This window comes from Episyrphus balteatus, chromosome 3 (assembly GCF_945859705.1).
Source record: "Episyrphus balteatus chromosome 3, idEpiBalt1.1, whole genome shotgun sequence".
Taxonomy (NCBI): Eukaryota; Metazoa; Arthropoda; class Insecta; order Diptera; family Syrphidae; genus Episyrphus; species Episyrphus balteatus.
In genome coordinates this window covers 96,511,191-96,539,099 of record NC_079136.1, presented here as the reverse complement: position 1 = coordinate 96,539,099, position 27,909 = coordinate 96,511,191, and the positions used below count along the sequence as shown (strand labels likewise).

General features: G+C 31.7%; 3 protein-coding genes across 27 annotated transcripts in view; 1 reads left to right on the top strand and 2 right to left on the bottom strand.

The window, feature by feature from the left end:
- The window catches only part of LOC129914762 (casein kinase I), a 110,634-nt gene extending 98,520 nt beyond the window's left edge, over window positions 1–12,114 (bottom strand). For all 24 annotated transcript variants that reach the window (XM_055994127.1, XM_055994130.1, XM_055994138.1 and 21 more), the window contains exons 1-2: window positions 11,704–12,114; window positions 2,050–2,910 (exon numbers count right to left, since the gene is read on the bottom strand). In XM_055994127.1, the coding sequence (XP_055850102.1) occupies window positions 2,050–2,084 (35 nt within the window). In that variant the 5' untranslated portion in view covers window positions 2,085–2,910; window positions 11,704–12,114. The remainder of the gene's footprint in view (window positions 1–2,049; window positions 2,911–11,703) is intronic.
- Window positions 12,115–12,120: 6 nt separating this feature from the next.
- LOC129914760 (centrosomal protein of 120 kDa) lies at window positions 12,121–22,179 on the top strand. 2 transcript variants are annotated; one of them, XM_055994123.1, is made up of 9 exons: window positions 12,121–12,275; window positions 14,262–14,326; window positions 14,387–14,534; window positions 14,600–14,741; window positions 14,809–14,943; window positions 19,378–19,780; window positions 19,839–20,776; window positions 20,840–20,988; window positions 21,900–22,179. In XM_055994123.1, the coding sequence occupies exons 2-9, from the start codon at window positions 14,281–14,283 to the stop codon at window positions 22,036–22,038; spliced, it is 2,100 nt and encodes a 699-aa protein (XP_055850098.1). In that variant the 5' UTR covers window positions 12,121–12,275; window positions 14,262–14,280; the 3' UTR covers window positions 22,039–22,179. The 2 variants fall into 2 exon arrangements, with proteins under 2 accessions (XP_055850098.1, XP_055850099.1); XM_055994124.1 differs by lacking the exons at window positions 12,121–12,275; window positions 21,900–22,179 and adding an exon at window positions 21,663–21,793 and having other exon boundaries at window positions 14,145–14,326.
- LOC129914761 (myogenesis-regulating glycosidase) lies at window positions 22,107–24,395 on the bottom strand. The gene is made up of 3 exons (XM_055994125.1): window positions 24,193–24,395; window positions 22,518–24,116; window positions 22,107–22,395 (listed from the first exon to the last, which is right to left on the bottom strand). Exons 1-3 carry the CDS (start codon window positions 24,353–24,355, stop codon window positions 22,208–22,210), a joined length of 1,950 nt encoding a protein of 649 aa, XP_055850100.1. The 5' UTR covers window positions 24,356–24,395; the 3' UTR covers window positions 22,107–22,207.
- Between the last annotated feature and the right edge of the window lie 3,514 nt (window positions 24,396–27,909).

The window sequence follows — 27,909 nt, the reverse complement described above, 5'->3', positions numbered from 1 at the left end:
GACCTGGATCGGACTGAGAATCTGTTGAACATTTTGAAGCAATTGTTAAGGCAGTAACAATACTAAAATTCATCACTGATTGGATTAGTTTTGGGAATTTCCAAATTATTTCTTCCCTATTTGATATGGAAAGTCACAAAAAGTGAATTTGGAGATATAACGAGTTAAAGTAAATACCAGAGACCAGAAATAACAGTCAACCTTTATTTTCAATCGGTTTCTCTCTGAGAGTTACCACATTACTTTAAATAGTTTCGGTTAAGGTTTGAGATTTATTTAAAAAAATCAAAAGTAAAGGTTATCGGTTGAGATTTTTTTTAAATTTTTTTTAAATATCTCTCAGTAGTTGAGACAAAAAAAAAAAAATAAATGGAAAAAGTCAACCTCTAACCGTTTTCGCTGAAAATAAATCAAAAATGGTCAATTCAAAGGAAAATGTCGAATATGTCAAGAATGTCTTTATATTGCAAAAATAAATATGAAAAGGATGTTTTTTCTAAGTTTATGTTTTAAATAATGAGACTCTCAAAGTTCTTTAGACCCAAGATTATATCTCTTTTCGTTTAAAGTAAAATCTAAAGACAAAAATGTGTTTTCCACTGTGATTTGAGTCGCTGGGACGACAAGCACAACCAATGCAATTTCGAATATTTTAGGAGACCGATGTTCTAATATCTAAGTCAAAGCGTTTTCGCCCGCCCAACTTCAAACGGCTATATCTCAGAATTTTGAAAAAAATGAAAAAATGTTTTGATGCCAAAAGGTAGCGGGGAATCTAACCTACATAACCACTTCCGTCCCTGTAGGTGCACGCGTTCTCAAACCGGGAGAACTTAATAAATCAAAAAAACTAGGCACGAAATTTTTTTTTAAGAAAATGTGGCGGACTAACATGGAAGGAGATTTTTTAAAAAATCTGACAATGTGCAAAGCGTAGGCCCACGACACAAGCTATCATTTTGCACCACTCCCAAAATTTTATCTCAAGCTGTCAACGCGATTTTCTCGGAGTTTTGAAAAAAAAACCGAAAAGCCGGATTATACCACTATCGGGTAGCTGAGAATATAAGCTTTCAGGAGTGGTGCCACTCCCATGTCTCTAGGAATTGATGCATTTGCAGATGAGATTTATTTTTTTCTCTCAGCGATAAATCTCACTGGTTGACCGAAACATAAAAAAATACAAAATAAAGGTTTCTCTCAGACCTTGACCGAAATTTTCCTTTTTTTTAAATAAAGGTTATTTTATGAACTTTATTGAAAATGGCAACAAATAAGAGTTATTAAGGAACCTTTCAAAAGGTTGAAATTTATTTCTGATCTCTGGTAAATACTCTACCATTGAATATTATGGTGAATGTTTTTCTCGAAAAGATGTCAGTGAAACGAAACCCCTTTTAACCAAACTAATGAAAGACCCAAATAGAGCAAAGGCTTGCGCAGATTTTGGCGCCAGATTTGGATTTTTTTTTTAACTTGGTCTGTTACAGCTGCGAGACCTCCATATGATTTTTTAAAAACAAAAGCCCTTTTCCAAGACGGGCAGAATTGGTCGAGTCTTAACACTAATTTGACACTCCATATTTTTTAAACTTAATTGAAAAAAACTATTGGTAGTGTTCTACAGAAAATTTAAAAAATAAAACGAATTACATTTATGTAAATAACTTTTAGTTAACAACTTTTTAAAAAAGACAACATTTGACCGAGCATTAGAAAACTAGCCGTGATCGAGAAAAACGGACTTCGGATTCGGTTTCAGCAAACTTTAGCTTTGCACTTATAAAAAGAAGTTAAATTGGAAGAACTGCATTATAACTTCTGTGGTGGTATCACCTATTCAATATTTTTTAACTCTACACATAAAAATATTCTTATTTAAGAAATGAAAATAATAATGTTCATTATTCATAAATTGTAAACAAAATATTAAAAAAAAATACTTAAGAATAGTTGACCAATTCATAACTTTTTAGCTGACAATCATAACATGGGTAATACATATGTACATATTTTATATTTCTAAAAACATCAATAAAAAAAACTTACCTTGGCTGGCGATCACGTGCTTCTCTTCGCTGCATTATTGTTATTGGCTAAAATATCGACACTATTATATCGAATTTTCAACCAAAGTTCAAACAAATTAATGCGCGAAAGCACCCGCGAAGGATCAATTTTTTCTCCTTTCAATTGTCAACTTGAGATTTAAGTTTTCTATCCGCCCCGTGTCGTTCAATGCTAACAATATTGTAATCGAAACAAAAATCGGACTGCAAATACGGTTCTATCGTTTATTCATACGTTTATTTCTGTGAAAAATAATCGTCGTCAAAAATAATGTGTTTAACCGGCACTATTCAAATCGGATTATAGTTTTCGATAAGCAGCCAACAACAACGCGACGAATTTTGGACATTTTTCTGGATTTCTTATTTTTTTCTCTATAATTTAAATTTGACAATTTGCTCTAATTTATAATAATTTTTTTGTTTTGTTTAGGTTACAATTTTTCATTAACTACAGTATTATTTCGTGTATGTGTTTGGCCAAAGAAATAGATTTAACGATTCCATGTGCGTGAGCTGATGGTAAGTAAGTGTACGACGAAGTTTAATTACATTTGAAAAAAATAACAAAATCAATTAGCCTTCTTTTTACAGTTATTATAGTTTATTTTGAGTATTGAACAAGTGGCTTACATTTTGAGTTGTTTAGTATTTTTTCGGTTTTGATTTTAAATTTATTCACCACTGTGTTTTGATGTTAAATAATTATGGTTTGTGTTGTAGTATTGAAGCAGAACACGCTATGATTGATATTGAAAAATGTACATATTTTTTCCTATTAAGGTGCTCGCCCGGTAACTCTTCTTTTTGATTTGTCGTGTTTAGGTTTTGGAATTACTGCCTGAAAAAAGGAAATGAATTGAATTAATTCGAAGAACAGATGTATGAAAAATTATTTATATGTTTGTATGAATATGAGAAAAACTAAGAGGTTGCAGTACTTAGAAAGATTTTCTTCATAAAAAATATTTTTTCCTATAAAGATTTTCAAAAAAAGTAATAATGGGAAGTAGGATCTTTCTTTTTTTTTTGCATCCGGTAAAAAAAGATTGAAATAGTTTAGCGGGGTTTATACTCCAAAGATCTTGGACCAAAGTTACACAGCAATTTTTGGGAGTAGGTAACTGACAGCATAAAATAAGTGTTATTTTCGAAAACGTCTTTGAATTTTGTGAATGGCCAATAACAATGCACATTAGTACGTAGGTAATTATTACACTTCAAAAATGTTGTTGTTACTTCTGATCATAAGATGTACTCGCACACTAATATTTTGTATGCATATTTCTGGTGAAAAAACAACAGAAAACTGAATTATTACTGTATTAAATTTTAACATCGATTTCAAATCCAGAACCAACATCTTTTCATCGGCTTCAAAGCCGCAAACGATAGCATAAGACACTGATTTGGACTTTACGCGAGTTACATGAACACTTTTTACTTAAAATAATTTGCTTAAATTCACTTGTTTATTATAACTTAAATATCGTTTAAGTTTGTTTAAAATATTTTCTATAGAATTAATTTAATTTAATTATTATTAACAGTTTAGATTTGATCTTTGATCCAAGATATTTGCTTAAAAAATTTAAAATAAAATAGAAAATAAATTGTTGACCTTTGATTTAAATATAAAAAATTAAAAAAAATTACAATCCAATTCCCCAGTAATTTTTTTTTGTAGCGTATGCAATCCGGATGGGTTGGATCCAAGTTAAACCCGTATAGTTCAGCGAGAGTGTTCGAATAAGGTGAATACTTTATACAGCGACAGCAATCCAGCCAGTGATCTCGTCAACAATGCAAAATTTGTCACTCCTGGGCTCCGTTAAACCAGAACTGTGACCTCAAAATTTTTGAACCAAACTTGTTTAATTCGTTTATCCATGTTCACAAATATGGATGAACGTTTGTCCACCCTTCAAAGAAATATCGTCTAAAACTCTCAAATTTTGAGAAAGACATATAAAACTAATCGTTTGTTCACCTCGAGTTCTATATACATTACAAATTTTATTGTTTTTCAACCCTCCGTTTAGGAGATACCTATTCAAAAAACAAATTTTGCACTGAAAAATTGAAATTCCCCCTAAAATCTCCAAAAAATAATTTTTTTTTCAAAGCTCAAACTGCTGTCGTTTGGTGGACAAACGACGTATACCAAAAATCGTCGTTTGTTCACCCTCCGTTTAGGAGATATTTCAAAAAGAATTTTTTTTAAGCCACTCTCATACAAAATAAAATTTTTTCTAACATCGCCAAAAAATATATATATTTTTCCAAAAATTCAAACGGTAATCATTTATCCACCTCGAGAAATGAATAAATCCAAAAAATCATCGTTTGTCCACCTTACGTTTAGGAGATATTCAAAAAACAAATTTTCAAAATTCCCATAAAAAATACGTATACACCAGAGTGTACCTACTTAAAACTTCAAAGTCTCTAAAATCCCCAAAAATTTAAATTTTTTCAAAACTTCAAACGGCAATCGTTTGTCCACCTCGAGAAATGGATACTCAAACAAAAAAAAATCATGTGTGCAATTCACACGTGGTAGAAGTGAAACCTTAAAAAATCATTTTTCTTGCAAAAATAAAAAATAGAAAAAATCTACCTATTTTTATTCTATCACCTTCAAATCCATGTTTTTTATATGACAACCTATATAAATCTTATATCATCTGAAAGCTTATTGTCTAAGCTCAAAATATATATATCGATCAGTTCTATGAGACATCTACAAAAAGAGCTAGAATTTTTTGAACTCGATCAATTTCCATCAAAAAATGCAAAAAAACACGTATTTTTATCTTCTCACGCTATTAAATCCATTTTTCCCAAACAACCTATACAAATTTTTACACCATCTGAAAGCTTATTGTCTTAGCTCAAAATATATATATCGATCAGGTGTATGATACATCTACAAAAAGAGCTAGAATTTTTTTAACTCGATGAAATTTCATCTAAAAAGCAAAAAAAACATTTATTTTTATGTTCTCATGCTTTAAATCAATTTTTTTGTTTGACAACCTACACAAAATTTTATACCATGTGAAAGCTTATTGTTTCACCTTGTATAATGATGTATAAATCTTATTTCAACGATGTCTACAAGAGAAGTTAGAATTTTTTAAAGTCAACCATGTCGAATTTCCAGACTGAGATTACGGTACTTCCTACACTGATAGCTGGTCATCGCCAACAGATCTCCACAGGTGTTTTGAGGTATTTTTAATTTTTTTTCAATTTAAGATTGTGTAACTTGTAGAGCACGTAACGTTATGTGTGATATATCAAATAAAAGGTTATGTTAGCAGCATGCGTATTAAAGTTAAATCAAATTTGTATGTGCACTAGATCAAAAGATATAACGTGTGTTCGAAAAGAACATCTTTTTACCGTTATCTCCGAATTTTAAATATGAAATTAATTGAAATTTTGTACAATAATATATTATTTAATTACCTATCTACAGTACAAATTTCATTCATCTATCTATTAAAACAAAAAAGTTATAACAAGTTGAAGTCGTGTCGCGTTTTCGTTTCATTTTGTTTCAAATCACTACGATACTAAAGAAGTTTTCACTTCAAAAATCATCGTTTGTCTACCCTACGTTTAGGAGAAACATATTTAAAAAACAAATTTTTTACTGAAAAATTTAAAGTAATAGGAGATATTTAAAAAACAAATTTTGTACTGAAAATTCAAAATCCCCTTAAAATAGAGCAGGTTTTCACAAGATGTACATAATATTACTTTTACGCTACCCCATATAAAGAGTTACTCAGACTAATCAAACCAATCTTTCCAATGCGGGCGCCTTATCTCAAAAAAAAAAAAAAGTTATGCAAAGGTTTCAATTCATTAAGGATATTAGCAGAAACATTTCGTTAATAAGCGAGTGTACGAGCCAAAATTAAACCACTGGATCAGACAAACAAAACAGCAACAACCAGCTGAGGTGTCTAAGTGTCATGGACATTTTAAATAGAGTTTCAATGAGCATAGAGCTTCCAGTCCGATATTTATGTATTTTAATATTTCTTATGGAATTATTACCTTTTTTTATTTATTCTGTGAAACTGTGAAGTAGATGAACTCGCCAGGAATGGAACTCTACCAATCTACCAATCTGAAGCAAGAAGGTATAGAGGCATTAAACAAAAGATGATCAACTATTACATGCCAAATAACGAAGCAGATCTGGCATTGGTTAGATCCAAAACGTTCAAAAAATCTATTGTCTCTAAACAGATTGCATATCAGCTCCCTAATAGGTGTCCTTAAAGGACACTGCCTCATAGGTAGATACACCATAACTTCTGTAGAAGTTGCTTTGAAGAAGAAGAAGAAGAAACAATCACAACAAAAACATTACTGTTAAAAAAGACCCAAATTCTCCTATGATGAAATTATGCTGGCACAAAAAGTACTGAGATGTAAAAATGTACCAAGTTCTAAGGCTTTGGTTCAAATTCGTATCAATAAAATTTTGATTGTTCTCTTGACAATTTTTCTTTTAATTACCGATTTTTAAAGTTATTTTAAAAATTGCCAAGTAAACAATCAAAATTTATTGATACGAATTTGATCCCAAACTTTAGAAATTGTTACACTTTTACATCTCAGTACTTTTTGTGCCAGCATAATTTCAACATAGGAGAACTTTGCTCTTTTTTTAACAGTAATGTTTTTGTTGTGATTTCACTACTTTTTGCAAGGAATGGCTGTAGAATTGAAAATCTCTTTATTTGATGAAAATTGAGTGAAAATGGGTGGTTGCCACGCCCCCTGGCTAAAATTCTCGAATTTTAAATTTTTTCCTTTGTATAAACTACCATCTCTACCATTCAACCAAATTTGAAGATTCTACGATAATCAGAAGTGCTCTATAATATTTGATGATATTCAGCGGAAATGGGCGGATGCCACGCCCCTTGAATTGAAAATCTCAAATCCCTTTGTATACACTACAAGTCCTATCACCGTGTAAAATTTCAAGTTTCTGCGATAGTAGGAAGTTCTCCCTCAATTTTGATGATCTGTCATTGAGTCAGTTACGGTTTTTGCGATTTTTAAAGCTCTATATCTCATAAACTACTCATCGTAAGAAGCTGAGGAGTTTGGTTTTGACCAACTCGACAAATGTAGAGAGTTTGAAATTTCCAGCATCTTTGGTGTGGAAGTTAGAGGAGTGTCGAAAATGGCCCGAGTTGTTTCCTGTAAATAAGGGTGTAGTGGCAAAGTTGCTAGAGAACTTGGCTGGGCACTACCATGATCCTTGATCCAACACTTTCTCTGCTCATGTCTTGCTCTTTCCAGTAAACGTAAATTAAACTTGGAAAAATTCTTTTTAGAAGATACTTGTGAACTAATCAATACTGACATCTTCAACCTTCACCGCTTTATTTAAAGCTCCAACAGGTTTAAATAGTGAGGAAGTTCCTTGCAAAATCATGGTATCACAACGGACCAATAAGTGGTCTAAGTGTGTCAGTCGTTTTCCTGACAGCCATTTCTACCTAACCTAACATATGGAATCCTTCAACAAAACCATCTTTATTTGTCAATGTATTTTACTTGATTTTCGTGGTGAGCGTTTTTAATGATTTATTCATCTTGATCTACTTCATACAGTTTGCTGAAAACAAGAAAAATTCCCAAATTATCGGATGCCAAATATACCCCAAATTGATAAACCCGCAATAGAAATTCTGAACGAGGATATTTTTCCAGCAACAAACGACAAAGCAATAAACTTCTACACTGACCTAGGGTCAGCCAATTATCGTGGCTTAACTTTGCCACTATCCAAATCACTTCTAAAGACTACTGCTACTTGACAACCGGAAAGAAACACCGCAAAATAAACCAAACCAATCGACTTTTAATATTAAGATGTTTTTTCTTGAAATTTAGGTAAAATTAATGTAACTATGTACCTACATAGTTACATTAATTTTACCTATGTACCTACATAGTTACATTAATTTTACCTACCTATATTATCTAAAGCCGTTGCCATTGTATAACAATAAGCTTACAACTCTTTAATTTTGAATATGTGATAGTACAAACAAGTCGATTATGAATATTCAAAATGATAAAACTTCCTCTCAAAAAAGAGATTTGACAAATCAATCAATTGATTGATCAATATTATCCATCTCTAATTCAAATTCTCATTGATATTTTTAAATGTATTTAGCTATTTCATTCAAAAACAACTTTAGAAAACTTAATCAAACGTTTCTAAATCTTCACTTTTGCAAAAAATACCTCTCAAACGTGTAACCGTGGGCATTATTTCCCTATCGATTCTTTTTTTGCCGCAAATCTTCGAAACAAAAACTCCTTTTTCCTACTTCAAAGCTATGTATATTGATTTTCCCCCGAAAAAAACCCTATGCTTTATAAATTTATTATCATTCAAGTTTCATCATTTTAACCGCCCATTTTTTCTCCCTCAGAATACAAAACAAAAAAAAGTAAAGCAAACCAACTACATGTCAATTTATTACATTTTTTTTTTTTATTTTTAAGTTATATTTAAGTTTCTCCAAACACCTTCACCTAAATAAAAACAACAAAAAATAATACATTATAGTTCGTTAAGTTTAATCTTTCTGATTAGATTACATTCGAGTCAGTATTCAGCAATGTGGTTGCTAGACTCTTATTCTGGTGACATAGAAAAAAAAAAGTAAAAAAACAGATCTCAATGTGACCACAGAAAATCAAAAAAAAAGAATCGCTAAAGATGAGTGTGAAAATGTGTGCTATTTATAAATGAATTTCTTGACTTGTCATTTAGAAAGCTAGTTTTTGTATATTTTTTTTTGTTATATATTTTAAATTACATATATAAAAAAAATAAATGTCCAAAATTTATGACAAAAAATCACTCATTGCGCAAGTGCAAAAAAAGTAGTCGAACAGAATTTTTTGAATTGCCGAAAAGTGACAGAAGGAAGTAAAAAAAGGGTGTTGTTTCAGACGACTCTCTTATTGTTATACATTTTTGTTAAAATACATAAAAACATAACAATTTTACCTAAAAACAAATTATTTAAATTAATATTTATTTATTTTTTTGTAAGTAAAAATGCAAGTTTTCTCGAACGCATCCCACCCAACAAAAATTCATGTAAATGACACTGACAACGACAGGAGAGGACAGGTTCTCCCATTAGAACGGGAAAACACTGTCAATGCCCCAACAATTTCCATGTGCAAAAACGAGACATCTAATCTTGCACACCTGACATCGATTTTATGCCGCACTATCTCTCGTCTATTCATTCTTTAGCATAGACACTTATGGGGGTGGTGGGCGAATGAATAAAAAAAAAAGAAAAAGGAAGTCACATTCAGAAATTTTGAACATTCTTTTTTTCAAATTTACCTTTTTTTTCTTCTTGTGAATTAATTACACAAACACTTTAATAGTAGAGTAACTAAAGCAAATTATTAGGGAACCCGGCCGAACAGCTCTGATTTTGACGATTTTTTTTTTCAAACGTAGGTAATTAAAAATACTTTAAAGTCTATAGATTAAAAGTTGCCGATGTTGCCGTATTGTTTTTTAAAATTAAAATTAAATTTTTTTTGAACAAAACCATTTTTTTTGCTTAAATTTCACAAAACAAATGATAGCAAAACATTCTCTAGGTAATTTAAGGACAAAAATTATAAAGGAGTAAGGGACAATCTTCCATCGTTTAAGCGATAAATGCAATTTTCTCACAATCTGACTTCAAACACAAAAAAAATATTTTGAAAACAACGGCAACACCTACAATATTTTAAAATACATTTTTAAAAAGCCAGAAGCTCATTCTTATCTCTTAAATTTAAATCCACTAAATTTAATGAAGAGTTTTTGAAAAAATGGTCCTCAAACTCAGAATTTAAAAAAAAATGTTAAAAAAAAAAAATTTTAAATGACTTTTTTCCAAACTTTTTCTAATAAAATATGAATTTATTTTAAAAAAATTTTTGGCCATAAATATTATCAGTTGAATTCCGAAGAGGAAAAGGTAATATATATTACAGTTTAAAAAAAAAAATTAAAAATTACTTCAATTTCAATGGGTTTTTTTGATAAAAACTGAATTTTTGCATTGAAATAATTGATTTTCTCAAAGACTTTGGTAAATAAGAACTTTAAATTTTTGCTATTTAGCTTTCAACAGTAAGGGTTATTAAATTAATAAAAAATTATTTTATGTTTAGAAGTTGAACTTAAAAAAAAAAATAAGTTAAATTTTTTTCCAAAACTTCTATTCAAAAAAGTTCTTCGAAAATGAAATACTTTTTAATTTTTTTCATAAACCGTAATACATATTGACATTTCCTTTTATAATTTCAAATCATAATAAATGTGGCCAAAAAAAATTGAAAAAAAAAATGCATTTTATATTACGAAAAAGTTTTAAAAACCACATGTTAAAATTTTTTCAATAATTTTTTTTTCAAGAATCTGAGTTGAGTTACCATTCTTTCAAAAGTCCTTAATTCAATTAACTTAATTTTAATTTTACAAATATGACTAAGCTTCTAACTTTTTAAAAATGTACATTTAAATATTGTAGGTGTTGCCGTTGTGTTCAAATATTTTTTTTTGTGTTTGAAGTCAATTAATAAGAAAATTGCATCTATAGCTTGAACGATGAAAGATTGGCCTTCACTCCTATATATTTTTTTTCCTTAAATTTCCTAGACAATCTTTTGGCATCAATTAATTTATGAAATTTAAAAAAAAATTTTTGAAAAAAAAAATTTTTTGTTCACAAAAATCTTCAATAAAATTTAAAAAATCAAAACGGCAACACCGGCAATTTTTAATCTATAGACTTTAAAGTATTTTTAATTACCGACGTTTGAAAAAAAAGATCATCAAAATCTAAGCTGTTCGGCAGGGTTCCCTAATATTGCCAATTTTTGAGCTTTAGTTACTCCACTATAATAAATCATTTCAAGTCACTTTTATTTATCATTTTGAATGGATCACAAGACATTATTATACAGATTGATTAACAAAAATCTAGAACAAGAAAATATCAAGGATTTTTCAAAAAGGTGAAAGGGTTTGAAGAAGGGGCTGATGACTACGATGGCACCACCGACGAGGATGACGGGAGAAGAAAGAAAAAAAAAGAAGTAATACAGAACTAAAGATGGGAAGAACTTTCTTTCTTCAGGACAGAAAAAAAAGAAAATTAACAAAAATCACAGCACATTTCTCAAAACTTCACCAAAACACAATGGTTATTGATTTAACTGCATTTTTCCGGTAAATTTAAATGTTTTTTTCTAGTTTTTTATAAAAGAAATCCACAAAATAGTCAAAAATTTTTGTTACCGGTGAACAAAACTACGTCCAAACTTTGTGCTCGCCATTATTTTTCTTCATTCACCATGATCAAAATGATGGTTCATTTATGATTTTTCTTTCACTCTATTACAATTGTTAAGCTGTAAGTGAGAAAAGGATAGAACTAACTCTGAGGGGGTCGAATGAATGAGGGGAATTTTGTGTATGTACACACAACCAATGTTTTATGGTTGTTTCTTTCTAATTTATAAGTTGGGCGTCGGAATTATATTCATGCTTACTCACATTTTTTCCGTCAGAAGAAAACACCTTTGATAAATAGATTGGTACTCTTTTATCGTTGTAAATAAAAAGGAAAATATTATTTCCGCGAATGAGACAACAATTTATACATTTTGACAGGGTACAAGAAAAATTCTTCACTGTGAACTGATTTTTTTTTTCAATAGGAATTCTGTGCAAATTTGACTTTTTTTTCTTTAGATATCAAATCACCTTGGAATTTTTTCCCGACGAAAGTTTTTAATGCTTATAATTTGCAAATACAGTAACCGACACTTAATTGAAAATTGGTATTCTTTTAAATTGTTATCATTTTTCTTTTTTTTTTATTTAAATAAAGGAACATAAAAATTAAACAAAACCAACTACAAGAAGAGCACTGCTGCTTCGCACGCACGACAAAACCGAATTTTGAAATTAACCTACACAGAATGGACACTAATACTAATATACATCGAGTTTTTGCTGCTGATGGATGGTAGGGAAAAAAAGAAAAAAGAAGTCGACCGCCTTTTGTGGGGAAAAAACAGGGTGATGAAGAAATAGGAATATTACTTTGAATGATATTGGGGCAGGTTCGTAGATGGTAATATTTTTAATTGTGAATTTATAAGTTAGAAATATTAATTCACAATCATTAAATTGTTTCGAAGTGAGATATTTTTAAAGTGGAAATTCGGTAAAAAAAATTTTTTTGTTGAAGCCTGGTACGCTGTTCGCGCTTAATAGCTGCGTTCCTTTGGAAATATTTATCTACTTTTTAGTACTTAAAGCTGCTTTGAACTACTTTTTCAGTATAGCAAAGTAGATCAAAGTAGTTTTAAGTACTTAAAAGTAGATAAATATTTCCAAAGGAACGCAGCTAATTTTAGCCGAGATAATTTTCCCATACAAGTTATCGATAACTTGTATGGGATCCATTTTATCTCGGCTAAAAATGTTCGATAATTTGTGTGGGAGCTAAAATTTAGCGCGAGCAGCGTACCAGGCTTGAATATAATAAGATGGTATAATAGGTTACAACGGCCACTTTAAATAAATAAAAAAAAAATGAGATGAATATACAAAAATCTGCACCCATATTGTCCAACTAACACAACAGCTTCTGTAAATTGAAATCTCGCTGGTATTAATTTTCATAGAGTTTGTATAAAGCCTTCTTCAGAGTTTTATTTGCTTATAGAAGTTCGAACTTGTTTAACATCTTCTAATAAAATGTTTAAATACTGTCAATGAAACTTAACCGAAGAAAGTGTTTTTCGGATCCCAACTAACATTTCAGCTTCGGTTAAGGTATTACAAAAGCTACATTTCAGCTTCTTTTAAACTTTAGTAAGGTTGTTGGGCATGGAAAAAGGAGAACGTTATACAAGTTTGAATCTCTATAAGAATTTTAAACGAAGCTTTACCGAAGCTGTACCTAAGCTTTGAGATTTGACAAATAACTTCGGAAGAGCTTGTATAGCTCTTAAATACATGTCTTATCGAAATTAAAAAAACAACTGCAAAAAAAAAAAGAATTCTTTTTTAACTGGTTTTTATCATGAATTTTATCTTTTGATCTGAAATTATATATATTTTTCCATTAGTTTTTAGTAGACCTATTGATAATAATTTTAAAAGTATATCATTTTTTTACCACACCCAGGAATCGAACTGCGTATCTGCTTCGTGCCAGTCAGCCACGTCAAAAACTTAATCAGTTCAAATAGCAGAAATGTCAAAATAAAAAATGTCCGAGCTAAATTATTCAATGTCAAAACCAAAAAGTGTTCCAGCTAGATTATTCAATATCACAACCAAAACTCATATACTTATTTTGGTAATTTCTGTAAAGCTTCTATAAATTCATTAAGCAGGCTTTTCCGAAAACAAGCTTTTTTCGTTCAAGTTTCTTTAACAGTAATTAAAGAACTTATTAGAAGTTGTTAAACAAGTTCGAACTTCTATAAGCAATTAAATTCTGAAGCAAGCTCAATACAAGCTGCATCTCAATTTAAAGAAGCTGTTGTGCTAGTTGGGTGGCGCTCCTATTTTCAAACATAATGGTTGTGAAGAAAATTCTCCGACCGGAGAGTTACAGGTTAAAATTCTGGGACAATTTTTTACGGCTATTTCCTCTTTTTCCTTTCTTGCAGTTTCGTTTCCTTTTTTTGTTGGTGGTAGAATGCGTTCATGGAAACTAATGGAAATAAAAGCAGAAGAGAAACGTCAAATTTGAGTGTAATAGCTGACTTAACACTCTCTTCATTCCTAAAACTTGTTCAGTCCGAAAATTCACTCCTTTTTCAACTTTAGAATTTGCTTCGGAGTGAACACTTTTTGAATTTTGCAAAACGACAGAGTGTACACATACCCTTATAATAATTTTTGAACAACATCACCACCAGAGTGCATTAAAATCGCTTAAGAGATTTTTTTGACAATTTATTTTAAAAACAAAAAATATTTTCATAAATTTTTGTTTATGTTTACATTCCTCAACTTAAAAAGCGAATATTTGTAAAACTATTTTAAATAATTTCAATTATTATTCTACCACCCAAAATAAAACCATATAGACTTTTAAATTATACATTAATGGACAATAATACCGAATATTGCATAGTTTTACACATCATTGAAGGTAAGCAAATAAAAAAAAACTAAAAAAAAACATTGAATTTGATTGAATTTATTTGTAAAGGAATTCGTTTAAATATTAATAATAATGATCTAACACTAAATGCAAATTTAAATGGTGTAAAATTCGAAGTAATTGGTCATAACACCGAAGGTGCAACAATTTTCCACAGTAATTGCATCTGGGAATGTAAATATGATGATTTGAAAAGGTAAGCAATAAAATTGTTTGATAATTTTCTTTTTCTTTATTAAATTAAGTTGATTTGTATTTAAGAATGAAAACAGATAATCGGCCAATTAAAATTGAATGTTTTCATAAAACAACTAAAAACGACAGTGAAGTATTGAAGACTATTGGATTCATTCTACTTCCTATACGATCTTTGCAAGTCGTCAAGACACCCAAAAACCTCCAGGTTTGAATAAAATACTATACAACAAATGATAAGTATAGTTTGGACACTCTCTTACATATTTTATTAGATTAAGCTTCATTGGCATAAACTATGTGGTCTTGCACGTGAATGGCGTCAAGCTAAACCAGAACTATACTTGTCCGCCATAATAACTACAAAAGAACTCATAGATGCGGAAAAACTGGAAGACTTTATGGATCCGGTAAGTGAACAAGAAATTGTTCAAAACATCGGTCCGATTAGTTATTTTCGTCGAGAAAAAAAACTCATATATTTGTTTTATTCAGTTCCAGCTTTAATTATTTACAAAATTATCAAATAATCTCTTAAAAAGATAATCCAAATAAAACACTTACTAACTTATTTACTTAGAGTGACCAATGTTTTAAGGTGGGCTTACAATCCATTGCACAGTGGTTTGGGTTGTATGGGGATGGCGTCATAATTCAATACCTTCTGAACCAGACAGTTTAAAGTTTCATAAAAAATAACCACACCAAATCTCCGCCCACTGACATTGAACTATTTGCTCCTTAAAAAGTCGTTCTGTTTTTTGTTTTCATTTAATTTTTTTTAATAGTAAATTAAATTTTTATTGTACCTGCACTATTTCAATATAATATTGAAACGGCCACAAATATTAAAAATGGGAGTTTTGAAAGAGTCAAAATTTAAGTATTCTTTTTTGGGAGAACTTTATCCTTACACTGAAATCGTCATTACGGCCGATTTCAATCTACACAATTCTTCGTCACTCTTCTATTCTGGTCAAAAAAACATCCGAAGGAATGTATGTCGGGATCTTCGCTGAGTTAAACCTCCTAACTCAGCTAGTTGATGAGCCAATTCGAATTTCGGAGGTTGTTAGTCGAGCTGAAAACACTTGTTTCTTACCTCTGATCCTGATAAATACACTGTTAGTGTTTTAAAGCCTTTAGGCAAGTCAGATCACTGTGCCATATCTGCTCTTTCTCATGCCTCGAAAATCCAGTTAAAGAAAAAACACTAAATAGAAACACAATAAATAGAAAGTACCTGATACCCAGCTGTGATATAAGTGTCATATTTGAATTTTGCTGTCTCCGGGATTTATGCAATAGGAGCAAAAGGGAAACAAATTATATACGTATTATGTTTAAGAGTAATTAAATTGAATAAATACCCCTGATGAAGTAAGGAAGCACTTACGAAACGTTGGGAAAATAATGGGATAAAACTTGTTTTTATTCGCATTTTCTTTTTGTGGACCAAAACAGCCTAACAACAGTGGAATAATTACATTAAAAAATTGGTCAAATTTAACAAATAATACTAAATAGAACTGTTTGGCAATGCGGGAAAGCAAACTGGAAGAGTCTCAACGATTTTGTTCTAAGCTGGCAAAACCAATGCATTAGCTTTTTCATCTGTGTTACTCTACTGGACTCGTTCCGAGTGGATGGAAAACAGCATTTGTCCAGCTTTTTTTCTAAAAAAGGCGAATCCTCCTCACCCTCTTACTATCGTCCGATTACACTCACATGCTTTCCAAGGTCATGGAAACGCTCATTACTTTCCAGCTAAAGAAGATTCTTAATGACGGACAGTACGGCTTTCACAGCAATATCATTTGTGATTTGATGGTTTATCTCACCGATCAGTGGAACAAATCTTTACATCGTTTTGGATAAAGTAAAATTTTTTCACTTGATACTTCTAAAGCATTTGATAGAGTTTGGCATCAAGCTTTCTTATCGAAAATGCTTGCATTCGTTATCGATGAATCTCTTTTTTGTTTCATTAGAAATAACCTTTCCAATCGTTCAATTAAAGTTGTATTGGATGGACTCAAGTTTGAAACTGTTAATATAAACGCTGGTGTGCCCCAGGGATCCGTTTTGTCTCCGAATCTTTTCCTCATTTTTATTAATCATGTGCTTTCTGACACTTCTAGTCCACTTAATTGTTTCGCTGATGATAGAACCCTTAGCTTTTCATATTCATTTGAGGATTCACACCCATGTCCTTAGGATGTAGAACTTTGACGACAAAATGAGATAAGGTTATTAAATTCTGACCTCAATAGGGAATAATAATGCTGCTTACTATCATTAAAACGAAACCCTCCCCCTTTGCTATCCATGAATGTTACTTACATCCAGGAAACTGAACAGCTTTCGATTTTAGGAATGTCCCTTACAAACCATCTTCTATTGAATGAGTACATATTCAATGCCGCCAAAACTTTCTGCGAAATGCTACAATTTATAAAGCATTTATTCGTCCAAAGCTAAAGTATAATTTCCCTATATAGGCATATGCTCCTAAAAGCCACTTGAACTATTTGGGCAGAATCCAAAATAGAGCTTTTGAAATGATAGGTGATATGTTCCTTACGGATACAATCTCATCTCTTGAGCACTGCCGGGATGTATTATGTCTGTCCCTATTTCATAGGTTTCGTTTTTTTTTAAATGTTCAAATGATATAGCTAGATGCATTCCTCCCGTTGAGCAGTTCAACCGTAATACTCGTCTTCTTCTTCTCCATTATCGACGATAGTCATGATTTCGGATGGGGTCACAACTCTCCCACTCTACTGCTTCACACTACGGCTCCGCATGTGGGGTTCGCCGGGTTGACCTCAGGAAACGTCGGCAGGCTTCTCGATTTTGAATTGTTCCATGTCTAAGGCCAATTGAATGCAGTTGTCGTTGCATTTGTCTTCTCCATGAGTTCTTAGGCCTGCCTCTTCTTCGCGATTGCGTTGGAACGTCGTAAGCGATCGCCTTTTGAACTGGGTTCTCAGGGTTTCGTCTTTGTACATGACAGTACCAGCTTAAACGGTCATGCTGTATTTTATCCAAGATGGTGTTTTTGACGTGAAGGCTTCCTCGGATTTTCTTGCTTCTGATTCGATCAAGCTTTGTTACTCCTGCTGTCATACGAAGCATTTTCATCTCAGCTGCTGTCAGTTTACTCTCATACGTTCTGTACATTGTCCAACATTGTGAACCGTATGTAAGTGCTGGGCGAACAACTGCAGTATAGAGCTTTCCTTTCAGTTAAGGGGGCATTTTTCGGTCACAGAAGATGGCAGAGTTTTCGCGCCACTTCATCCACCCTACACTTATTCGGTGATTGATGTCGTCATCACAAGAAGCTTGGTTGTTGATCATAGATCCAAGATATTTGAACTTTTCGCACTTGTTCCATTCAGGTAAATGTCCGGAATAGGGCCGTCTGGGTCAGAAAATGGACAGCAGAGATATTCTGTCTTTTTCGCGCCTATCCGGTACCCACTTTCTTCCAGAACATCCACCCACACATCAAGTGCTCGTTGCAAGGATGTTGGATCTTCACTTATGATGGCTCCATCATCAGCAAAGAATAACTGATTCACTTTCGGATCCGTCACTTTTCCTTCAAGCAGGAAGTCAAGGACTGTAATAAATAGCAAAGGACTCAGGACGCTTCCCTGGTGCACACCGACTTTGATTGGGAACTCTTCGGTGACTCCTGCGGGGCATTTTACCTTCGTTTTTACTTCCTCGTACATGTCCTTGATCATCCGCACGTAGACTTCCGGAACCCCTCGCTGTCTCAGGGACACCCATATCAGATCTCGTGGTTGTCTATCGAATGCCTTTTCAACCGTAATACTCGTACTTCAAGGAATGCCCATAAGTTTACACTTGGGCCCAATTTCAGACGTACCGTATATTACAGAGATTCTTTCTTTAGCCGTACTACGAGAATATGAAATGCACGCGTCTCAATTTTTTCCTCCCATTTTAATGTTCAGAACTTTTAAATCAATTTACATCTGTATCTCCTTTAAGGGTACCCAAAACCACTAAAGGGGTTTTTATAAAAAAAAAAACAAATCCTCCGTTTCATCTTAGAGCTGGTATTATTGCATGTGTTTATAGCAGACCCTATGTAGGAAAAGCCGAAGGTATGGCTGTCCATGGTCTTTGTATATAAAATCTATAGTACTATCATGAAAAAAAACAGCGCCACCAAAAAAGTAAGCTAGCGAACGAACTAAAAAATATGTCAAATTTCAAACAGAAATGTATATCTCATCTCCTTACTCCTATTATTAATTCGATCTAAGCGCCCTCGCGACCACTCAGGTAACGAACAAACTAAAAAATTGCACTTCATGATAGTACTATAGATTTTATATACAAAGTCCATGGTGACGTTTTTTTTTCAATACGTCGATGTTGAGCGTCCTTTTTTGAGGACAATATAAACTTGCAATCTTGTTATTGAATCGACTTTGATCAAACATTGCGATTTGAATAATTTAAAAGCTCGGCGTTTTTCTATAAATGTTTTTTTTTTTATGTGAATTTTTGATCATATGATTGAAATTTAAATTTTTAGATTTTATTTGGGCTTTGATGATCTTTATTTTTGGATGCAATTAATGAAACACTAATTCATCTTTTTGTTACCCTACGTTTCGCCGGTTTCTTTCCAGCTTCCTCAGGGGATTTTTTATTTGACTAATATAACCAAAAATACAATTACAAATTAGATTTATACTATTTAAATTTTTGTGTAGGAACCTACTTTTAGTGGTAAAAGTTTTTATTTTCATGGCAAATCTAAATATTTTAATAAAAAATTTCCGTCTCAATTTTAGAAGCCCATCGAAAGTTCCGACTCAATTTACATCAAACCAACAGAAACATCGCTGATGTTAAAATCTCAATCAGGGATTTACGTTAATCTCTTGGAAGATGAATGCCGCCTACAAATTGGAAATAACCCCAACGATATTGACACCTTTTTTCTAACTCTGACTTTTAAAAACGCCAAAAATTTGGAGGAATTGGTTGGAGGCAATGTAAATCCAGTATTTCGCTTTCACTACGACATTATGGGTAGTCCATCGGATTTGATTCTTGTTCCAAATACAGATAGAGTCTATAATATAAATGAAAAGATAACAGTAAATTTTAAATCATCATTAGAGAGTTTAAAAGAGTACTTGAGACGTATATTTTACATTCCAGTCGATTTGTACTACAACGAAAATATTATAGGTAAATCCTTATTCGTTGTTTCTAATTCCATATTTGAATTGACAATTTTTTGTTTAAGGAAACTACACACTCAAATTAATTGATCTAATGCCCTCGTCTCTGGAATTACTGAAAGGAAGCAATGTATGGGAGGTTAAGGAATCTTTCTCTTTCGCAACGCTTTTTGATATTTTAGAGTCACCCGCTCGGCCTGTAGTTGAATATGTTTTTTGTTTGACCTACGTTCCAGCTGAAGTCCAATCAAATCGTTGGATACCAGAAATAATAGACAAAAAAGCCCGTGGAGATATGGGTGATAAGGACGACTGTGTTGAATTACCCCCCACAATAACGAATGTAAAAAATTCTCGAAAAGTGACTCAAACTCGCAGTATATCTCATCGAATCAATCGAGAAAAAGAAGATAACCCAAAGTCCTCCAGATCAGACACTTTTATTAACTACAAATTAAAATCACAAAAAACTATAAATGATGATGTTGCTTATGAAATGATTACCGAATTAGAAGATTGGAAAAATAAACAAATGAGTGAATTCTTGTCCGAATTAAAACAAAAAGAAATCCTACATTTAAATAAATTATCAATCGAATGGGAACTACAAAGAAAAGCCTTGGCTAAAAGCCTAACAGATAAACTTGACGAGTGCAATCGTATGACAGAATCCCTAGAAATAACCCATGCTCAAGTTCGATCAATGAATTTAAAGCATTTAGATAATGAACGAGCTTTAGAAAAAAACAAATACGAATTAGATAAAAAATACACCATCAAATTCATGGAAATTGAAGAAAAGGCGAGAAGAATTAAAGATGAAATGGATTATCAAAAAAAGTTGCATGACTTAGAGTATAAGCAATTATTAAATGAAAAAAATATGAAAGACCAAGAGTGCTCTAAACTTAACGAAAAAGTCAAAGAATTAGAAGAAGAAATTAAAGAATTAAGAAAGAATTACGTTCCAAAAGAACAGCTTGTTGGTTTATTGCATGATTTGGTAATAGAAAATTCAATGCTTGTGTTATATATGAACATTTATTTTATTGTTTTTTGTTTACAGAGACAACAATCAGAAAGTTTTTCTGAAATAGAGAAATCGAAGAACTTCTACAAACACCAGTGGGCTAAAGCTACTAGAGAAGCTCATAGTTTGAGGTTGCAATCGCTTAAGTTTCAGGAAGAGAAACTCAAACAGATGGGGAGTTTTAGGTAAGTGACTAAATAATGGACACGTTCGGGAAACGGTATTGGTGCATCACATGTGTCGTTAGTTAAGGTTCTAAAAAAATTATTTGCATACCGAATCATCTGCACAATCCCCAAAAACTGCTACATACCAAGTTTGAAGAGAATTGATCTATCCGTTTAGGCTGTAGCTTCTTAAAAAGATAAAGGTTCGAGTCCCAGGTTCGATTCCTGTCGGGGCCTGTTTATTTTTTTTTTATTTTAACGAAAAAATAATAGTTTTTAATATTTTTCTTCAAAAGAAACCATAATTTTCACCATTTACTAAAATGTTCGTGATAATTTAGAATAAAATGTAGTTCGCCGCTCAGGATTTCAAAAAGAAATAGAACAGAGCTGAGCGGCTGTTCGACGTCGCTCAGACGCCCAGGATTGACGCTCAGCCGCTCAGGGTGTATGTGGCCACCCCCATACATATTCATACGTTATAATTTAGTTTTGACGCTCAGGATTGACGCTCAGATGCTCAGCCGCTCAGGACGTGGCCGTACCCTTAGAATTCTATCCTTAAAATTTAATTTTTCAATAAAAATACATATCCTTACGTTACCATTTTTGTATAAAATTTTTGGTAAGAACCTATTAATTGTCCCTCCTAATAATCATTTTTACGGATTTCTTATATTTTTTGATACAAGCTGCACTATTACCAGATTTTTCACCAATAGTTAATACCCTAATTAGATTGGGAATTCTTAAGCTGGAATCTTTAAGAACTTTAATGAGTTCGCAAGAGAAATAACACCATTGTATACCCTTCTAATTTTTTGAATTTCGAAGAGAGTAGTTACAGCATGAAAGTAAATGTACTTTATTTTTCCGTAAAAATGTGTTTCAAAATTTCAAAAAAAAAAAAAAATGTTCTTCTATTATAGCATCGACAATGTAATGGACTTAAGAAAACTTATATTTGAAGAACAATCGGAATTGATGGCTGATAAAAGTGAATTGAGAAATATCCAAGATGCCCTTACATCCGATCCTGAAATAAATGATTCAAATAGTAACTGCTAATTTAAAATGTTACGACAAACAGTAACAATTTTTCTGTGATAAATCTAAAAATTGTTAGATTAAATGACTTTTTATATTTTTAATACAATTTTATTACATTTATATACTACGATTAAAACAATCATTATTATCATTAAATAATTAGAACATTATTTTTTTTTTATTAAATTTAATCTTGACGAATAAAATATGGAAGCACATCAAGTGGTGCTGGATAATCCATTATCCAGATGGGACCCTTATAAACGGTATTGGTATTTCCATCCTTCCAACTACCTTTGGGTAAGTATATATCACGAATTCTACCTCCATCCTCAACAATTGGTGCTGCAATTATCTTGTCTCCCAGGAGGAATTCTATAAAAGAATAAATAAAAAAATAATGAATGTTAAGGATAATGAATGAGCTTAAGTTCGAAATAAAATGGAAATATAACTTTAAAAAAAGACAAATTTAGTTATTTTAACTAAATAATTACCATCATAAATTCCTTGTGCAACTTTGTCCTCAGGATCAACCCACCACAATGGTGGATTAACAGGCTCACCAGTTTCTGTTGCAAGTTTGAATCGCTCCATTATTTGCGGTGTATATTGACTGTGTAAATCGCAGAATTTCTGACTGATTGAAATTGTTTCAAGATCATCAAAGTTCCATGGGACAAATGAGAATTGTAAACTTGGCATAAATACATTAGCTTGCAACCATCGAATGAACAGTTCTTTCGATGGTGGTTTATTATTGTAACCATTGCCTCCAATCATATCGGGCAACACAAACGGATATCCATTCATATTCAGTTGCAACAAAGTAGTAATCAATGTGACAAGACCATTGCTCCAGTTCCATTCAGAATCTTTGTCAATCATTCGTACGAATATTGGTAGATTCTGGGTACCTTGTCCAGATCTTACTTCAACCAATGGTCCAAATGTTGATACAGCTTTAATATAATCTCTAGTGATGGCACTTGGTAGGAAATCTTCAGGTCCTTGTAAAACGGGATCTGACGGTACCCAACTACTTTCTCCAGCATCAAATTTGAAACTATCGATACCATCTTCTGTTTGCAAACGCTTCAATCTAGTCAAATACCAATTTACTGCTTCTGACTTACTAAAGTCTATGTAAGCTGCATCTTTTGCTTTACTATTCCACCACTGAGTGTCTGGACTTCCATTGCGATCCAAAACAAGATAGCCCTTTTGTAGAGCTTCATTATATGTGGCAGTGCAATTCTTGTTAATAAAAGGATGTATCCACAAGGTCACTCTAAATCCTTGAGCTTTAAGGTCGTCAGTGAGTTGTTTGATATTTGGGAATTTATTCTTACGGAAAGTCAAAGCACCATAGCAATCTTCCCAGTCATCATCGATTTCAAGTTGACTGTTTTTGAAATTATTTTGCAATATTTTGTTTCCGAATTCTCTCACGATAGTATCATTGATTTCAGCTTTGTAAAGAGCCCATGTTGACCAAATTGGATACTGAACCATGCGTTCATCTGGATGTCCTGTTGGTATTCCAAGAATATTCTTGACTGCATACATATGAGCGACCTTGGCATCACTGCCGATACCTATCTGATATCGGAATGTTGTACTCTTTAAAGTCGAGCTATATGGTAATCGAGTTTGAGCACTGAAGCACAATTGATTCTCATAACCGGCAGAATTTTGTTCAATAAACAAAGGTGTTTGATCTTCGACGTAGAAGAAAACACCACGCGAATTCAACCAGTAACGTTCTGCAATACCTGCATTGTGATCCTCTTTGGTTAAATAGGAGTAGTTAGTAAACTTAAGTCGTTCTACTGGCCAGTATTGATGACGATCTTGTGGTCCACCAAACCAATGGGTTTGACCAATATTTAAATCAATACAATCCATGGGTTGTTGGGAACGGGCAACAAAGTTTCTTGAAACTTTTAAATGCGTTACTTGATTGGATCTGGATACCAATTCGAATAGAATATTCGAATCCGTCGAAGATAGTGTGAAACTTCCATTGCCATTTGATACGAAATTATTGTTTGTTTTAAAGTTATCAAGGGTAACTGTCTGCAAGGTTTTACTTCCTACAGAGAAAGAAAATAAATTTTTGTTGTTGTTGAAAAAAAGGGACTTAAATTGAGATAACACAAGTGAAATTACCTTTCATAATAGCATACTGAAGTTTCTGAGAACGCACCAATTTAATATAAATCTCTGAATTGGGGAACTTAAAGCGTTGTTCGACATCCTGGCAGGATAATGATGTTGGTAATGAAATTGCACAAACACAAAATAATAATAATAGTGATATACGCGACCGCATTTTGATGAAAGGCCCAAAGGCTACTGAAGTTTTTCAACAATCGTTACTTGCTTTTATAATCGTTTTAAAATGAATAGCGCCGTTTATCTCCCCTGTTTTTGAGTTTTAAAGTGATAGATAACTTATGGATATTTATTATCAAACTGAGCATTCTAATTAAGAGTGGGCTTTGATAAAAATATTGAATTGATTATATTGAAGGTGAAGTCTTTTTTTGTATGTGTGATTAGGATAGTTGCGCGGATTGCGGAATAAAGAGAAAATTGTTGTATTGAAGTGTTTTTGAAAATGTGTTTTTTTGATTGTTGAAAACAGATAAAAAGATTTCATTGATATATATTTTTTTAAATAAATTAATCAAATGAATCATAAAACACTTAAAGATGGTTTAAATTAACAAAAATAACCGGTATTTACCTTAAATAAATAAAAGATAAGGAAAATGCATTCCTTATTGAGAAAATAAACTGAAACACTCCACACTCGTTACATGTTAAAATACAAAAAAGGTTATTCAGCTGTGATTTCGAAATTAGTAACGATAAAGTATGAATTTCAAGAGCAAAACCTAAAAAAAATAAATAATAAATAGGTACATTTTACACAAAATTGAAGCTGAAAAGAAAATTTGAAAGATTGACGAGGGTATGAAAATAGTAAGACTTCATCTCCAACATTTTTTCAATGCAAACAAATCGCAATTTTACAGCTTTGAAATTTAAAGTAATGTAGAGTTGGGAAGTTATTTATTTTCCTAGTTGTAGCTTAATACTCATTAAACAGTGTGCCGCAGTTGTTTTTGCTTTTTGCCATATTTTGCACACAACAAACGCCGAAAAACATTAATATGCATTGTTCATTCATAAGGTGATTTTTCTAAAAATTCTCACAGCTAATTACTAATTGGGTATTTTTGTAATGGTTTGTATATTGTGTGTTTTGTTGTGTTCGAGTTTGGAGAGGCTTCAACTGCAGTGTAATGTATGTCATAGCAATTTTTATAATGTTTTGATCTAAAATTAAATATATACTTATCTAATATTTTGCTTATTTTTACTTCCGATATTTATCGGTTCTAAATGGTTAGTATGGGTTCGTAAGAAAATTCTAAACCACACTATCTATGTATCTTGATCTTGATCTATAATGTTTGTTTTGGCAACTCTCCAGTTCCTTATTTTTCGGACAAAATCTATTTTTCGTTAAAATCTTGATTTTCAACACTATGAGTCAACAAGAAATTTCTTTAACACAGAAATTCGGGGCCGAGTTCCACGTAATTGCTTTTATGGTTAAGGCCGTTAGAATTTTAAAGCTGTTTATTTTAAAATGAATAAAATATTAAACTTTTCTTATTCCCTTGTATAAACATATAAATTAGATTTTATATACAAGAGTTAAACAAAGAATTTTAGTGTTTTGATAAAGTTTCGAAAATGGAATTAGTTTCACTGTGATAGTTCGATTTTGCAACAGAAGCGATACACATCAATTCTAGTTAATTCGAGTATGCTGAATTCAGTGGTGGCAACCGTTTTGAATGTTTGGCTCAAGTTTTCGAGATATTTCGAAAATAAAATCTTAGGTCGGGACTATTAAAATACTGATAATTTCGAATAATTAAGTTTTTTTAAGCAGTTTTTAGTTTAGAGAAAAGCTATTCCTGTATATAGCTATATGTTAAACACTATTCCAACCTAGATTGTTATGTTTCGGTCGCTTACAAAGCATTTTATAAACAAAAACTTCACTTTTTCATGTTTTTTTTTTATTTTGTTGACTTTCAAAGCCTTTAATATGGATGCAATTTGAGTTTAACATTGATTCGGGATATTTTATACTATTTACATAGCATATAATTCCAAAAATGAATAAAATACTGCAAACCTGAAAAAGTTCACTAGTGAAAATCAGCCTACTAAGCTACGGAAATGTATCAAAACCTGAACTTAAGATTAAGTAAGAGTTGTTTTTGGATTTTCAGCTTAAGTTAAGATATATCAGATAATAAATGAATTAAACAGTTTTTGGAAGAACAAAAAACGTTCTTATATACTTACATCATGCAGGGATAAAAGCAGTCAAAATAACGTTTTTTGCTTTTTATAACTGTAATATTTAAAAAAAAGGAAATAGAAAGAAAGAAATAGAAAGAAAGGTAGGCCTAAAAACTCCTTATACAAGCAAATGCAAAACCACCAGCATTCAGTTGGCCTTAGAAATGGAACAATACAAAACCGGGAGGCTTGCCGCCGATTTCTGAGGTCAACCCGGCGAACCCCACAGGCGGATCACTAGTGTGAAGCAGTTACGTGGGATAGTTATGATCCCCTCGACATCGAGATCATAACAGCGCCGAGAAAAAGGAAGAAGAAGAATATTTAAAAAAAAGGAGGGCAATTCCATGGTAACTCACGTTACATTCACAAAAATTTCCAACAAATAAATAATTTTTTTTTTTTCAATTTTAATGTAAATTGATACGAAATTACTATCCATGAAAGGAGCATAACTATTACTTTCATAATTAACTAAAAAAATTGTCTATATTTTTAACATTTGCTTGGGAAAAATAAAAGTTTGATGGTAACTCACGTTACAAAAATCGGACACGAATTTTTAGAGTCCGACAGTATGAAGTTTTTATGTGAAATTAAGAATCTTAATTTGTTTTCAATGAAGATTCCATACATACAAAATGACAAGCTTTTAATATGAGTGACAAAACCAAACATTTTTTCAATATTTCGAGGAAAAATTTTAAAATATTTAGGTAACTCACGTTACATTATTTTGGTAACTCATGTTACCTGCGATTTGTGGTTCCAAAAGTAAAGAAAAGATGCATTTTCACTCAAGTTTTTTTTAAACGAATAGTGTGTAACGAAGCTTGCTTAAATGTTAACTTATTTTAGCACTCACGAGGGGATATTGTCATCTTCACTATAAGACTCATCATATTTTCAGTTTGCTTGTTTTTCCGTCATTTTCATGTGAAATTCTTCTGTTGTTGGCAAGCTTATGCTATAAAAATGCTTTAAGATTATTAAACTCCCTGAATTTTATGTCTATCCATAAGGGAATACAACAAAGAATCTTTTCTTGCAACTTGCATAAAGCGTTGCCGTTTGTAAATAGTAATTTGCTTATAAAAAAAGTAAAAAAGACTGCATAATTTGTTCAAAATTCGTGTCCACTTTTTCATGGAATTACCCAGGAAGTTAAATAAATATTTATGGCTTCGGATCGAGTTCAGCACCCCTTTCACCTTCAGAAAAGTAAATTTTGGTTCTTGTGGTAAAAAAAAGTTTAATTTTGCTTACCAGTGTTATTTAATACATTTCCTTAGCTTAATAGACTGATTTTCACTAGTGAACTTTTTCAGGTTTGCAGTATTTTATTCATTTTTGGAATTATATGCTATGTAAATAGTATAAAATATCCCGAATCAATGTTAAACTCAAATTGCATCCATATTAAAGGCTTTGAAAGTCAACAAAATAAAAAAAAAACATGAAAAAGTGAAGTTTTTGTTTATAAAATGCTTTGTAAGC